Source organism: Vombatus ursinus, unplaced genomic scaffold, assembly GCF_900497805.2.
Source record: "Vombatus ursinus unplaced genomic scaffold, bare-nosed wombat genome assembly UNPS02014798.1, whole genome shotgun sequence".
Classification (NCBI taxonomy): domain Eukaryota; kingdom Metazoa; phylum Chordata; class Mammalia; order Diprotodontia; family Vombatidae; genus Vombatus; species Vombatus ursinus.
Window position 1 is genome coordinate 43496046 of NW_020954576.1, and position 13869 is coordinate 43509914.

Here is a 13869-nt window from a genome sequence, read left to right on the forward strand (position 1 = left end):
CTTCTTCTTCTTCTTCTTCTTCTTCTTCTTCTTCTTCTTCTTCTTCTCTTCCTCTTCCTTCTTTCTCCTCCTCCTTCTTCTTCTCTTCCTTCTCCTTCTCTTTCTTCTTCTTCTTCTCTTCCTCTTCCTTCTTTCTCCTCCTCCTTCTTCTCCTCTGTCTCCTTCTCTTTCTTTTTCTTCTTCTTCTTCTCCTTCTGTTTCTTCTCCTCCTCCTCCTCCTTCTTCTTCTTTTCCTCTTTCTCCTCCTCTCCCTCCTCCCCCTCCTCCTCCCCCTCTCCTTCCTCCCCTCCCCCTTTTCTCCCTTCCCTTTCTCCCCCTCCTCCCTCTCCTCTTCCTCCCCCTTAACTATTTGCCTCCTTGCTTCCTCATCACCTCCCTATAAAACCGAGAGGGTTTGCCACTTAATTCCGGCAGGTGGCAGCACAGGCTTAGGTTTCTTTGTAAAGCTAAGGGAGGATTGGGAGAGAAGTGATGATGGAGTGGGTCAGAGCAGGGCTGGCTGGAGCTGTCCAGGTTGGGGAGTGGCATGAGAGCAATCCGCGGTCAGCCCATCCCTGGCACCCACAACGCGTCTGTGGTCTGGGGGTGTTTTTGTGAATCTTTCCATCTAGGGGCATCTCTGGGGGAGTCTCCACCAGCCCAAGGGACTTTGGGGATGGGATGGGGGGCTGAATCACTCCTCAGGGATCCCAGGCATAGTACCACCTCTTGTCCTGCAGGCTGTGACTGTAGCATCCTGGGATCTCGGCGAGACATGCCCTGTGATGAGGAGACTGGGCGTTGCCTGTGCCTGCCCAATGTGGTTGGTCCCAAGTGTGATCAATGTGCTCCCCATTACTGGAAAGTGGCCAGTGGCAGGGGCTGTGAGCCATGTAACTGTGACCCTCACAACTCCTACAGCCCACAGTGTAACCAGGTAAGGAGCTGAAAGGAGTCCCGTGGGACTGGGGGGTGGGTGGGCGGGTGGTTATGCTCAGTGAAGAAGGGAAGATTAGCTTGTAGCATCGGGGGATGGAGCTGCAAGGGGCAAGGATCCCTTTGGGAGAGTGGTCCTTCCCACTGAGGTATAATGTATGCAGCACTGAACCTGTCTCTGCTCAATCATGGTCGGCTTCTCTAGGGAGGTGCAGGCAAAAGGAATTAGGAGACCTCCTCTAAATCCCATCTCTGCCACTCACTACCTCTGTGGCCTTGGGCAAATCATTCAATCAATCAACAATCAAATCAACAATCAACAATCAATCAACAAGTATTTATTAAATGCCTACTAGGTGGCAGGCACTGTGCTAAATGCTGGGAATGCCAGTACAAAGGATGAGACAATCCCTAGGCACAGGAGCTTACTCCCTATCTTAACTAAGGAGATACCACATAGGGGGCGGCTGGGTTGCACAGTGGATAGAGCACTGGCCCTGGAGTTAGGAGGATCTGAGTTTAAATCTGGTCCCAGATCAGACACTTGACACTTACTAGCTGTGTGACCCTGGGCAAGTCACTTAACCCCAATTGCCTCGCCAAAAAAACCCCAAATAAATAAATATGATATAGAGTGAATAAAGATAAATATATACAAAATAGCAAAGTACATTGCAATTTGGGAGGGCAGTCACTGGCATTGGGGGAAATCAGGAAAGCCTTAATACAGAAGATGGAGCTTTAGCTGTGTCAAAATTAACCTCTTTGGACCTCGGTTTTCTCATCTGAAAAACTGAGGAAGTTTTCTAAATCTAGAATTCTCTCTGGTCAGAAGAATTCCAGTTTCTTAGCTCATTTTTGGAACCAAGCCAGGGGACCTTCGTATTTCATTTTAAAGCTTTTCTCTTCAAAGCTTTCTAAACTTTCCCTGATCACAAATACTGTGTGAAGCACTAAGTCCCTTGGCTTTCTTAATTCCTGAGCTGAATTATATCTCTGGCTTCAGAGGTCTGCTATACCCAGTCCCTGATTACTTTCCCCCTTCTCCCTCCGCGATAACTGGATGCTCAAATCTGGTATCTACTCACCCTCTCTTTCCACATCATAAATAGGTTTTCTAGGGTTATTTGTAAGGAAAATAGAATACAAAAATTCACAAATAATACACCCAGGAATGGGAATTAGAAGTGTGGGGAAAAAAAAGAAAATTACCTAGTCACAGACTGGAGGACACTTAACTTCTAAATGCTCTCCAATTTCCTGGACTTAGCTTAGCTACTGGATCCCCATAGCTAGGGAACCCACTGTTGATTTCTAAGGAGAATGAAGCCTTCCACTCCAGAACTACCCCTAGGGAATTTGAGACTGTACCCTCAAATCAAACTCATTGGTCCTTTCTACAACCCCGGCCCTCTCTCAGTCAATCAGGAAGCCTCCTAATCGAATGTCAGGGTTTAGGTTATTTGGCCTAAATTTCTATCTAATCAATCAATCAATCAATCAACATGCATTTATTAAGTATCTACTACTGCTAGGCTCTAGAGATTCGGACAAAAATTGGACAATTCCTGCTTTCAAGGAGCTTATAGACATTCAGGGTAGACAATGTGTACATTCATAATTATATACAGAATAAATATAAGATAAACTCAAAGTAATTTAGAGACAAAGGGCACTAGCAATAGTGGGGAGGGGGAAACAAAAGGTGGTGCTTGATCTGAGTCTTCAAGGAAGTAATGGATTCCATGAGGAGGCAGGTGAAGTGAGAGTATATTCTAGTCATAGAGGATTGCCAGTGCAAAGACATGGAGGTGGGAGATGGGGTGACAGACGTAAGGAAGAGCAAGAAGGACAATTTGTCTATACCACAGAATTTGGAAAGAGGAGGAATGTATAATGAAGAGGGGCCAGGTTGTGAAGAACTTTCAAAGCCAAACATAGAAGGTTATATTTCATTCCAGAGTCAATAGGAAATCACTGCAATTTATTGAATCTGGGAATGGCATGCAAGATCAGACCTGTGCTAAAGGAAAAACCACTTTGGCAACAATGTAGGGGATGTTTTGGAGTAGGGAAGGACTAGGAGGGAGACCAAGTGGAAGGCCAATGCAATAGTCCAGGAGAATGTGATGAGAGCTTTCAACTAAGATGGTGGCTGTGTGAGTAGTGAGAAGGGGATAGGCTCAAGAAGGGTGGTGACAGAAATGTGCTGATGGAGGTATCCTTGACAGAAATAGAGAAGTTGAGAAGAGGGGAAGGTCTGGAGGAAGACATTTTGGTCTGTTTTGGTCATGTTGAGTTTGAGATGCCTTCTGGGACATCCAATTTTAAATGTCTAATAGGCAGTTAGTGGTTTGGGACTAGAGCTCAGGAGAGAGTTCACTTCCTTTCTGCACAATGATGAGACAAATGTAGATATTCCAAACCTATACAGATGTTACCTTAAAAAAGAATAATCCAACCCAACATACAAGTCACCTCAAAACTTCATGAAACTTTTCATTTTCTTATATGCAGCCATTCTGGAAGCAACATGAGGAAAAATGTCTTGGGGGGACCCTAGGGGTCAGCCAGTCTTACCCTTCATTCAACACATAAAGAAATTGAGACCTAAGGAGAGTAAATGGTCTGTTTAGGGCTACAGAACTAATTAAGGATAGAGAAAAGATTAGAACTTTAATTCTTGCTTCTCAGATCAGTATTCTTTCCACTACACCTTATTTGCTTCTTGGACTCTCTACTATCTCACACTTGTTAGAACAACACCACAGAAACCCCTCTGTAACGAGTCTGACATGTGGCAAAGCCCAGGCTTGCCATGCTTTCTTTAGGGCCCTGCCTTGTTACGCGGGGGATATCACAGAGGGTAAGGTGTACATCTTAGTCTGGAGTCTAAAGCGCAGGTGGGGTGGAGCTTTTTGCCTTTACCTAAAGCTTCCTAGCTTTACTATCGACAGAGCCTGGGGTATTATAGGCCCCCATCTCAAGGAGGGGGCACTAGACAGGGATGGTGCCTTCTGATGGCACTCTCCTCTTGGCATAGTTCACAGGTCAGTGCCCATGCCGGGAAGGATTTGATGGCCCGACGTGCAGTGCTGCATCCATCCGCCAGTGTCCTGATCGGTCCTATGGAGATTTTGGTTCAGGATGTCGAGGTAGGTTCTGACCAGAGTAGAATGTGGAGAGAGAAAGAGGGAGAGAGAGAGAGAGAGAGAGAGACAGAGAGAGAGACAGAGACAGAGACAGAGAGAGACAGAGAGACAGAAAGAGAGAGAGAGACAGAAAGAGAGACAGAGAGAATGTCAGTGAGCAGGAGAGGCAGGGTGGTGTAGTGGATAGAGTGTTGGAATTAGAGTCAAGACTCTTCCTAATTGTCTAAGCATGGATGAGTCACTTGGTCTCAGTGAGACTCAGTGTCTTCATCTAGGCAGTGGTACCTCTAAAGCCTATCTTACAGGGTCTTTGAGAGGCTTAAATGACATAATCCATGTAATGCACTTTGCAAACTATAAAATGCTATGTAAATATCAGTTATTATTATTGTGTCTGTGTGAGCATGGAAGCAAGACTGCACATCTACCAGTTGATTGATAAGTATTTTTTGATTAGGACCAGCTAGGTGGCTTAGTGGGTAGAGCACCACGTTTGGAGTCAGGAAGACTTCAAATCCAGCCTCAGATACTTATTAGCTATGTGATCCTGGGCAAGTCACTTAACCCTGTTTGTCACAGTTTCCTCATCTGTAAAATGAGCTGGAGAAGGAAATAGAAAACAACTCCAGGATCTTTCCCAAGAAAACCCCAAATAGGGTCACAAAGAGTTAGACATGACTGAAAAATGACTAAACAGCAAAAATCTTCTTTGTGCCATGTGCTATGATATATAAGCTATGTATCACTGTGCTAGGAGCTGGGGATACAGAGACGAAAGTGAACAGTGTCAGCCCTTGAGAAGCTGGCATTCTATTGGTGCAGACAACATGCACCAATATAAGTATGTGCAAAATATATTAAAAAATATCCAGATAATTTTTGAGAGGGGAGACACTAGCCAGAAGTTAGAAGAATGACCTCACATAGCAAGTGCCACTTGAGCTAAGCTTTGAGAGAAATGAGGGCTTCAGAGGTGGAGGAGGTGAGAGTAGAGTGCATGGTGGTGTGTGGGGATCAGTGTGTGTGGGATTATGCATGGATAAGTTTATGTCATAGGTGCATGCTCGCCTCTCTTGGTTGGCATTTGTGCTGTGCTCATTCATTGTAACTGGAGGATAGACTTCACCAGTCCCAATGAATGCAAGAGATCATTAGAATGAATGATCTCCCATCTGTTCACCTGTCCTAAAAGTCAATTCCCTGCTGGCATTTCAGCAAATGTCCCAGATGTGTCCTGGTACTTTGAATGTGTTTTATTTCTTTATCTTTTCCAGAGAGAAACCACATTTCCTGGAGTTCATCTCCATTGTTTCTGTCAGGCAGAGAGGAAGATATTTTTTCACTATTGGAAAGAAAAAGGAACAAGAGCCCAAAGATTATAAAAACAAGACCATAGATTCAGAGCTGGAAAGGACCTTAGACCCTATCTCACCATAACTCTAACCCTATTAGGTTTTCTAACCCTAATTCCTCATCTGTAAAATGGGGATAATGTTAACAGCTTCTTTACAAGATTGTTGTGAGGATCACATTAGACAATATGTATAAAGTGTTTGTAAACCTTAAAGTGCTATAGAAATGTTAGCTATTATTATTATCTAGTCTACCCCCCTTATTTTACAGATGAGGAAACTGAAGCCCAAAGTCACTCAGTAACTGGCAGAACCAGGATTTCAATTTTGATCCTTTTACTCCAAATACATCACTCTTTCTGCTGTACCAATGGAGTGCTTTTAGGGTTTACAGAGTGCTTTTCTTACAATAACCCTGTGAGATGAGAGGCAGTGTAATGTAGTGGAGAGAGAGCCAGCCAGCTTTGGGGTCAGAAGACCTGGGCTCAAGTCCTACCACTGGTATACACTGACCATGTGAGCATCTGTAAGTCCCTTAACAGAGCTCAAAGCAACTACGATGATAGGTTGCAGAAAAAGTACCCATTGGTGTTGGTAGAAGGAATTTCTTCATTGGGAGTTCTTTATGTCAATGAACTCACATATATAGTCCAAGAAAAATCCAATAGATGACATTTATATAGACATAGTAGATGATGTTATTTTCATTTGACAAATGAGGAAACTGAGGTTTATAGAGGTTAAGTGACTTACTCATGGTCACCTCAGTAGTAGGAAGTTAAGGTAGGATTTGACACCAGCTCTTTTGGTCCAGAGGCCATGCTCTTTCTACAGTTACCCACACCAAGTTAGCAAGGGCTCAGAATTTAGAGTTCCATCATGGTCAAGTCATCTAGCATTTACAAGGTGCTTATTATGTGTTGGGCACTGTCTAGGGATACAAAGAAAGGTAAAAACAGGCCCTGTCCTCAAGGAGTTTCCAATCATGGTGCTCTTTCTTCCACACCACGTTGAGTCTGTCCCGGGGGAACACTCAGCCACTGCCCTCAGGCTCACTCCTCTGTCTCTTCTTGCCCCATATACAGCCTGTGACTGTGACTTCCGGGGGACAGAAGGTCCTGGCTGCGACAAAGCCACAGGCCGATGCTTGTGTCGCCCGGGCTTTACTGGGCCCCGCTGTGACCAGTGCCAGAGGGGCTTCTGTGACAACTACCCCGTCTGTGTGGCCTGCCACCCTTGTTTCCAGACATACGATAGCAACATCCGAGAAGAAGTCCTGCGTCTCAGGGCCCTGCTCAACACCACAGCCGGACTCCGGCCAAGGCCTGGCCTAGAGGAACACCGACTGAGCCCCAGGATGGCGGAGGCAGAGAACAGCATCCGGCAGATCCAGGCGATCCTCAGAACGCCCTCAGTCACAGAGCAAGAGATAACGGAGGTGGCAAATGTCATCTTCTCTGTCAGGTACTCTCCCCCGAGTTCTCCCTCCTACTCGGTTGAAATTCTACAAAAAGGTACACAGGAAAAGAAAAATAAACAATTCTTGGTTAGTCATCCTAATGGAGGGAACCAGATGTGAAAGGATAGGGTTATCTTTGTGAATTTGGAGGAGGCTTTTGGTGTTGAAATATAATCTGTTGGTTGCTACGTGCCTTTGCCTCCCTTTGGGTCAAGAGAGGAGGGAGAAGACGATGAGATGTCAGGGTCAGGAAGCACAGGTGTGTGTGGGGGTGGTGCCAAGAGGCAGCGAGGTATTCGTGTCCTTCTGACTGCTCGAGGGTGAAGTGAGGCTTCTAAACCTGGTCAGAGCCCAGGTCTGGGTGCAGGGAAGGAGAAGCGAAATTTCTGAGGTTGTCTCCGGAGATTCCAGAACATGACAGACACCATGAGATGCTGGACTATGGAACAGAGTTCAAAGAAATCAGCTAGACTAGGATACATTTATGAAGTTTGAGAGCTGCCTGGTTAGCCATTGGACAGATTCTTTGATAGTCCACTGTTTCTCTGACTGTTAATAATAATTCACATTTCACTAGCCCTTTAAGATTTGTTCGTTGTTGTTCACGTCCAACTCTTCATGACCCCATGAGGGGTTTTCTTGGCAGAGATACCGGGATGGTTTGCCATTTCCTTCTCCAACTCATTTGACAGATGAGGAAACTGAGGCAAACAGGGTTAAGTGACTTGCCCAGGGTCACACAGCTAGTAGGTGTCTGCGGCTAGATTTGAATTCAGGAAGTTGAGTCTTCCTGACTCCAGGCCTAGTGCTCTATTCACTGCACCACCTAGCTGCCTCCATTTAAAGTTTACAAAGCTCCTTTCTCAAAACAAGCCTACAGTGTGAGGAGTATAGTTTGTGAATCTATTCTTTGCTGTAAACAAACATCTTGGCATAATCTAAAAATGACTGAGGATGTAAGAGGAGGGAAGAGAAGGTCTACTTGGATGCCTGCAGTTCTGCGTGGAGACATTAGTTTAGGAATAGGATACTATAGCATAGGGTAGGATTTCTCCCCAGACTTTGTCCAGTCTTCTTTCTATTTGACTAGGGTGTGGTAGTAGGCATCAGGCTTAAGACAGACTGGGTCTTTAAAGTGGTAGAGAAGAAGCAGCTGGGACAGCCATCTCCTTTGAGACCGGCACAGTCATGATGTGTCCCAGGGGAAACTGTGGATTTGCTGGTGTCCCAGAGGAAGAATATCTTATCTTAGAATAAGTTATCTAAAAATACTTTTGTATTTGGCTTCAGAATGAATGACAAACCCCACACCCCATTTAGCTTTCTGTTTGCTTCAGGTGATACTAAAATTAGTTTGCTTTTTCTTTTTGAGCCCACACAGATTGACAGTCAGAGAAAGTAGCTATGCTTCTGACTGGAGAGAAGGCGGCCCGGTATTCAATATTGTTGTGGCCGCTGACTGTACCATAGACAAAGGCAAGAGTTAGCATTAGATGACCCCTGTGCTTTGGAGCAGGGATTCTTTTTTTAATTAATTTATTTTTAGTTTTTAACATTCACTTCCATAAGACTTTGAGTTCTAAATTTTCTCCCCCTCCTTCTCCTCCCCCCTCTCCAAGACGGTGTGCAATCTGATATAGGCTCTACATATACATTCATATTGAAATATTTTCACATTAGTCATGTTGTAAAGAAGAATTAAAACCAATGGGAGGAACCACGAGAAGGAAGAAAAAAAAGAGAGCAAATAGTATGCTTCGATCTGCATTCAGACTCCATAGTTCTTTCTCTGGATGTTGATAGCATTTTCCATCATGAGTCTTTTGGAGATGTCTTAGATTCTTGAATTGCTGAGAAGAGCTAAGTCTATCAAAGTCAGTGATCACACAATGTTGCTGTTACTGTGCACAATGTTCTCCTGGTTCTGCTCACTTCACTTGGTATCAGTTCATGTAAGTCTTTCCAGGTTTTTCTGAAGTCTGCCTTGGAGCAGTGATTCTTTCCCTGTGGAATGCATACTTCCTCTCTGACCTCCCTTCCCTCTGCCCCACCAAGGATTGATTTCAGGGGTCTGTGAACTCGGGTAGGAAAACAATTTACATCATAATTTCAACATAACTTGTTTCCTTGGTGATCTTATGTATTTTATTTTATGGATTTAAAGACATTTTTCTGTGAAGGAATCTATAGGCTTCAACAGATTGCTGAAGGGTTCCATGACACAAAAAAGGTTAAAAGCTCTCTGGGCCTTAGTCTCCTCATTCATAAAATGGGAATAATACTATTTTCCCTATTTAAGTTACAGGGCTCTTGTGAGGCTCAAATGGGGTAATCTACGTAAAAATATTAGCATTTTGTTACCATAAAGAATGTATGTATATATGCAAATGTGTATATATACATGCACACACATATACATGCATATATGTATATATGTACATTTATATGTGTGTATATATAAAATATATGTGTATATATGTATATGTATGTTGTATATATATATTATATATATGTAAAACACTATGTATATGTGATTAGGATGATTGAGTGTTGCTTGTAAATTGCCTGTATCCTTTTTTGCTTTTTAAAAAATAAGCCTGGAGCATCTAGGTGGTGCAGTGGATAGAACACTGGCCCTGGATTTAGGAGGACCTGAGTTCAAATCTGGCCTCAGACACATAACACTTACTAGCTGTGTGACCCTGGGCAAGTCACTTAACCCCATTACCTAATCAAAAAAGTAAAAAAAATAAAAAATAAATAAAAAATAAGCCTTACAATATATGTTCCTGTAAGTTAGGGCAGTTACTAGTACCATTGTTTTACAAATAATAATTTCAGGCAGGATGGCTTAGTATGCATGCTGAACTGAGAGTCAGGAAGACTGAGTTTCAAATCCTATCTTTGACACTACATGAAGGGGAGTGAGTCACTTGACTTACTGACATTCAGGGTGTCACTTATTGACATCTTTCTTCTCATTTGGTCTTCACAACAACCCTCTGAGAAGTAGGTAGCAAAAGCATTTATTTCCACTTTATAGATAAGGACATTAAAAGTCTAAATAGGGGAGTGACTTGTTCAAGGTCACTTAGGAGGTATGTGGCCAAGCAGGGATTCATACCCGTGTCTGGTCCACTGTTCACTACACCACAGCTACCATGTTGAGCGATGATGAGATAAAAGATTGGCTAGGGAAGGTTGGACCACTTGATGGAAAGCCTTGCATTTGGGATCGACTGTCTCCAGAAGTAATTTCCCATCACCAGAGGTCTTCAGGGACAGGCTGTATGATCCCTTGAAAGTTCAAGTGTAGGTTGAGCTAGATGCCCTTGGAGGAGCAATGGACTTGCTGAGAGAGAGCATAGAGAGGGAAACAGTGGGACAAGGGCTGAGTCTTGGGGAATGTCTACAGTTAGGAGATGGGAGGAAAGAGAGGAGTCATTTCATGAGACAGAGGAAGCAACAGGCAAAGTAGGAGGACAAGCAGAGGAGGGCAGTATTCTAGAAGCCAGTATAAGAATAATAACTAACATTTCTGTAGTGCTTACTCTGTGCCAGGCACTGTCCTAGGTGCTTTACAATTATTATCTCATTTGATGCAAAGAATAATAGATAACATTTACGTAGCACCTATTATATGCCAGGCATTGAACGCAACCCTTTATAATTATTATCTCATTTAATCCTCACAACAACCTTTGGAGGTGGGAGCTATTATTATCCCCATTTTACAGATGAGGAAATCAAGGCAAACAGAAATTAAGTGACTTGCTCAGGGTCACACAGCTAGTAAGTGTCTGAATTTGAATTCAGGTCTTCCTGACTCAAGGCCTAGTACTCTCTTTATCCACTGCACCATCCATCTGCCATGATTTAAAATTGATTGTTTTATAACAGTCAGTTGGCCAACAAGCATTTATTAAGTGCTTACTCTGCTCCAGGCACTATGCTAAACAATCAAACTGAGGCGAATAGTAAATGTATTATTATCATTGCCCAAACCCTCTATGAGAGCAGGGACTATTCTGTGTTTGTCTTTGTATTCCTAGGACCTAGCACTGAGATTTGTATGAAGTAAGTACTTAATAAATGTCAATTTGAATTTGTTGAAACTGATGCTCAAGAGATCACGAGACTTATCCATGAGGAGGTCATAGTATCAAATGAAAGAAAGAGATCCCAAAGACTAATTGGCAATGACCACTGCTTTGGGAGACATCTTTGCCTCTACTGGCAACTTTTGATTAGCTAGAGTCTGCATTTCTAGCCTATGGATGATATACACCCCTTGACTTTTCCTTGGCTCCTGCTTTCTGACTTAGCTGAAACTTCTTAGGATGGGAGGTGGCTGCCCAGGGCAAGGCAGGCAGAAGCCCATATTCTGCCCCTCATTAACAGCGCCCTCTCTCCCCACAGGAGGACCCTCCAGAGTCTGCTGACAGATCTGCCCTTAGAAGCGGAGACAGATTCCCTTTTAGAAGAGCTAGAGAATCTGGACAGAAGTCTTAAGCTCCTCCTCATCCAGTATCAGAACAAGAGAGAACAGTTTGAGAGAATTAGTAGCACAGACCCCTCAGGTAAAGGTGCACAGGCCGCCTTTGGGGGTCCTGCAGAAGCTCTTTAAATGGCCCAGGATGCCATCTCTGCTGTCTCCATCTTCTTCTCCAGGCCCCTCCCGCTTCCATAAGGTAGTTTATCCCCTTTCTCTCCCTGCAGGTTCCTTCCGGATGTTGAACTCTGCCTACCAGATGTCTTCCCAAGCTGATCAACGTATTGCTAGCAGCTCCAACCTGCTGCTCCAGGCCCATAACAGCCGCAGAGAAACTGAAAGGCTGGAGAGGCAGGTGGAAGGAAGTGGAGGTGCTGGGGGGCCACAGCTCCAGACCCTGAGGCAACAAATGGCTTCCTTTCCCAATCTGACACCCACCCTCAACAAGGTGAGTCCTTCAGGCCTTGGGAAGGATTCTAAGAAGAGCATTCTTCATCACCAAGAACCTCCGCCCCACCTTGTGCTTTGGACACCCCCATTGCTGACTCACATTTCTTTTCAGATTCTCCCTGTTCTTTGTACTTTCTTCTCCTCCCCTCAACCACTATAAACCCCTATCCCCCATATGCTCAGTGGTTGCTATGGAGACAAATTTCTGGTCCATTGTTGCCATGGTGATGGTTAGCCATTTGTTTTCTGGGAGTGGGATGGGGCAGTCTTTGAGTGAGTGGGTTTCAGCAAGGGTGATGGGTAGGAGGCCTTCCTCTTTCCCATGGCAGATTTGTGGGACCACAAGGCAGGAGACCTGTACCCCAGGACAATGCCAAGGGATGCTGTGTCCCCGAGACAATGGCACAGCCTGTGATGCTGACTGTAGAGGAATCCTCCGGCGGGCAGGCAGTGCCTTCAGAACTGCTAAGCAGGTGTCCCAGCAGCTCCAGGACTTCAATGCTCAGCTCCAACAAACCAAGCAGATGGTAGGTATGAGTTGTTCAGAAGGGAGAGAGATGGACAGAAAAGCTCAGGGATCCTGAGTACACTTCCTGTAACCCCTCGAAAAGAGATCAGGCTTATTCTCATCTCCATTTTACAGCCAAGAAAACTGACAGGAGAGTGTAGAACCTTAAAATTGGAAGGGACCATCTGGCCTAATTCATACATGCAAAGTGATCTTTTAGCCTACAGTTGAAGCCCTCCAGTGAAGACCTCCTGAAGCAGTCCGTTCTTTTTTTTCTTTTTTTTGACTAGCTATAATTATTAGGAGGATGTTCCTTTTGTGGAATATAAATCCACTTCTCTGGAATTTTCACCTGGTTTCTCCTAGTTTTGCTTTCTGAGGCCAAGCAGAACAAAGGCCTAATTCTTCTACAAGGCAGCCATTCAAAGACTTGAAAACAATTATCATGTTCTGCTTCCCCTTACCCTTACCTAGCCTCGATTTTTTTCTTTTTCTTTTTTTTTTTTTTTTGGCTAGGCAATGGGGTTAAGTGACTTGCCCAGGGTCACACAGCTAGTAAGTGTTATATGTCTGAGGCCGGATTTGAGCTCAGGTCCTCCTGACTCCAGGGCCTGTGCTCTATTCGCTGTGCCACCTAGCTGCCCTCTACACTTTTTTCTTCTTTAGGCTAAACATTCCCTGTGTCTTTAACCTGTCCTGATATGACACGATCTCAGGTAGCTTTAGAAAAGTCACATATCATATGAAAGGTGAGAATTCCTAGCCTTTGTTTTCGGCCTGTTGTTCAGTGCCCACTGTGAACACTCATCTCTTCTGGGGCCACAGCTATCTGGCAACTTCAAATGCTACCTGGGTAGGAATTAAAAGAGAGGGGATTTCCCAGATTTATTTTTTTGGGGGGGACAATTAAAAAGGTGGACGGAGGATCTCTTGAGATGTGAGCCCTTGTCTGTCTTATTTCCATGTCCATTATTAGATCAGGAAAGCAGAAGAAGCTGCCACCCAGATCCAGACAGATGCCCAGCGCCTGGAGATCCAGGTGAGCAACAGCCGTTCTCAGATGGAGGAGGATGTCCAACGCACCCGCCTCCTCATCCAGCAGGTCCGGAACTTTCTCACTGGTAAGTGAATGCATTCGCCATCCCTTTCCCATTAGGGTCCTGACCTGAGTTTTGCTAATGGGTCATGAGGCAGGAGGGTGTTAGTCAAGAGATCACTGGACTCCAATTTCCCAGTTCTGTTACTGACTTACTACGTGACCTTGGATGGGCAAGGCCTTTTGCGCTCTCTCTACCTCAGTTTCCCTATCTATAAAATGAGGATGATAATACCTGCCTCACAGGGCTGTTATGAGGATCAAGTAAGATGTGGATGTGAAAAGTTAAAGTGCCAAACAAATGCATTATTACTATTTCTGTTATTGTTGTTATTAGTAACAATATTTCCTGGTCCCTCTCTGGAAATCTTTTTGGCCACAGGCCCAATTATTACCATCTGGAGGAGTGGCATAGCTATTATTACAGTTCTTGGTTCTATAAAGC

General features: G+C 44.3%; 1 protein-coding gene across 2 annotated transcripts in view; it reads left to right on the forward strand.

The window, feature by feature from the left end:
- Positions 1-13869, forward strand: part of LAMB3 (laminin subunit beta 3) — a 66301-nt gene that overhangs the window by 38593 nt on the left and 13839 nt on the right. For both annotated transcript variants that reach the window (XM_027871550.1, XM_027871549.1), the window contains 7 exons: positions 720-916; positions 3959-4070; positions 6505-6883; positions 11298-11458; positions 11598-11818; positions 12150-12347; positions 13305-13449. In XM_027871550.1, the coding sequence (XP_027727351.1) occupies positions 720-916; positions 3959-4070; positions 6505-6883; positions 11298-11458; positions 11598-11818; positions 12150-12347; positions 13305-13449 (1413 nt within the window). The remainder of the gene's footprint in view (positions 1-719; positions 917-3958; positions 4071-6504; positions 6884-11297; positions 11459-11597; positions 11819-12149; positions 12348-13304; positions 13450-13869) is intronic.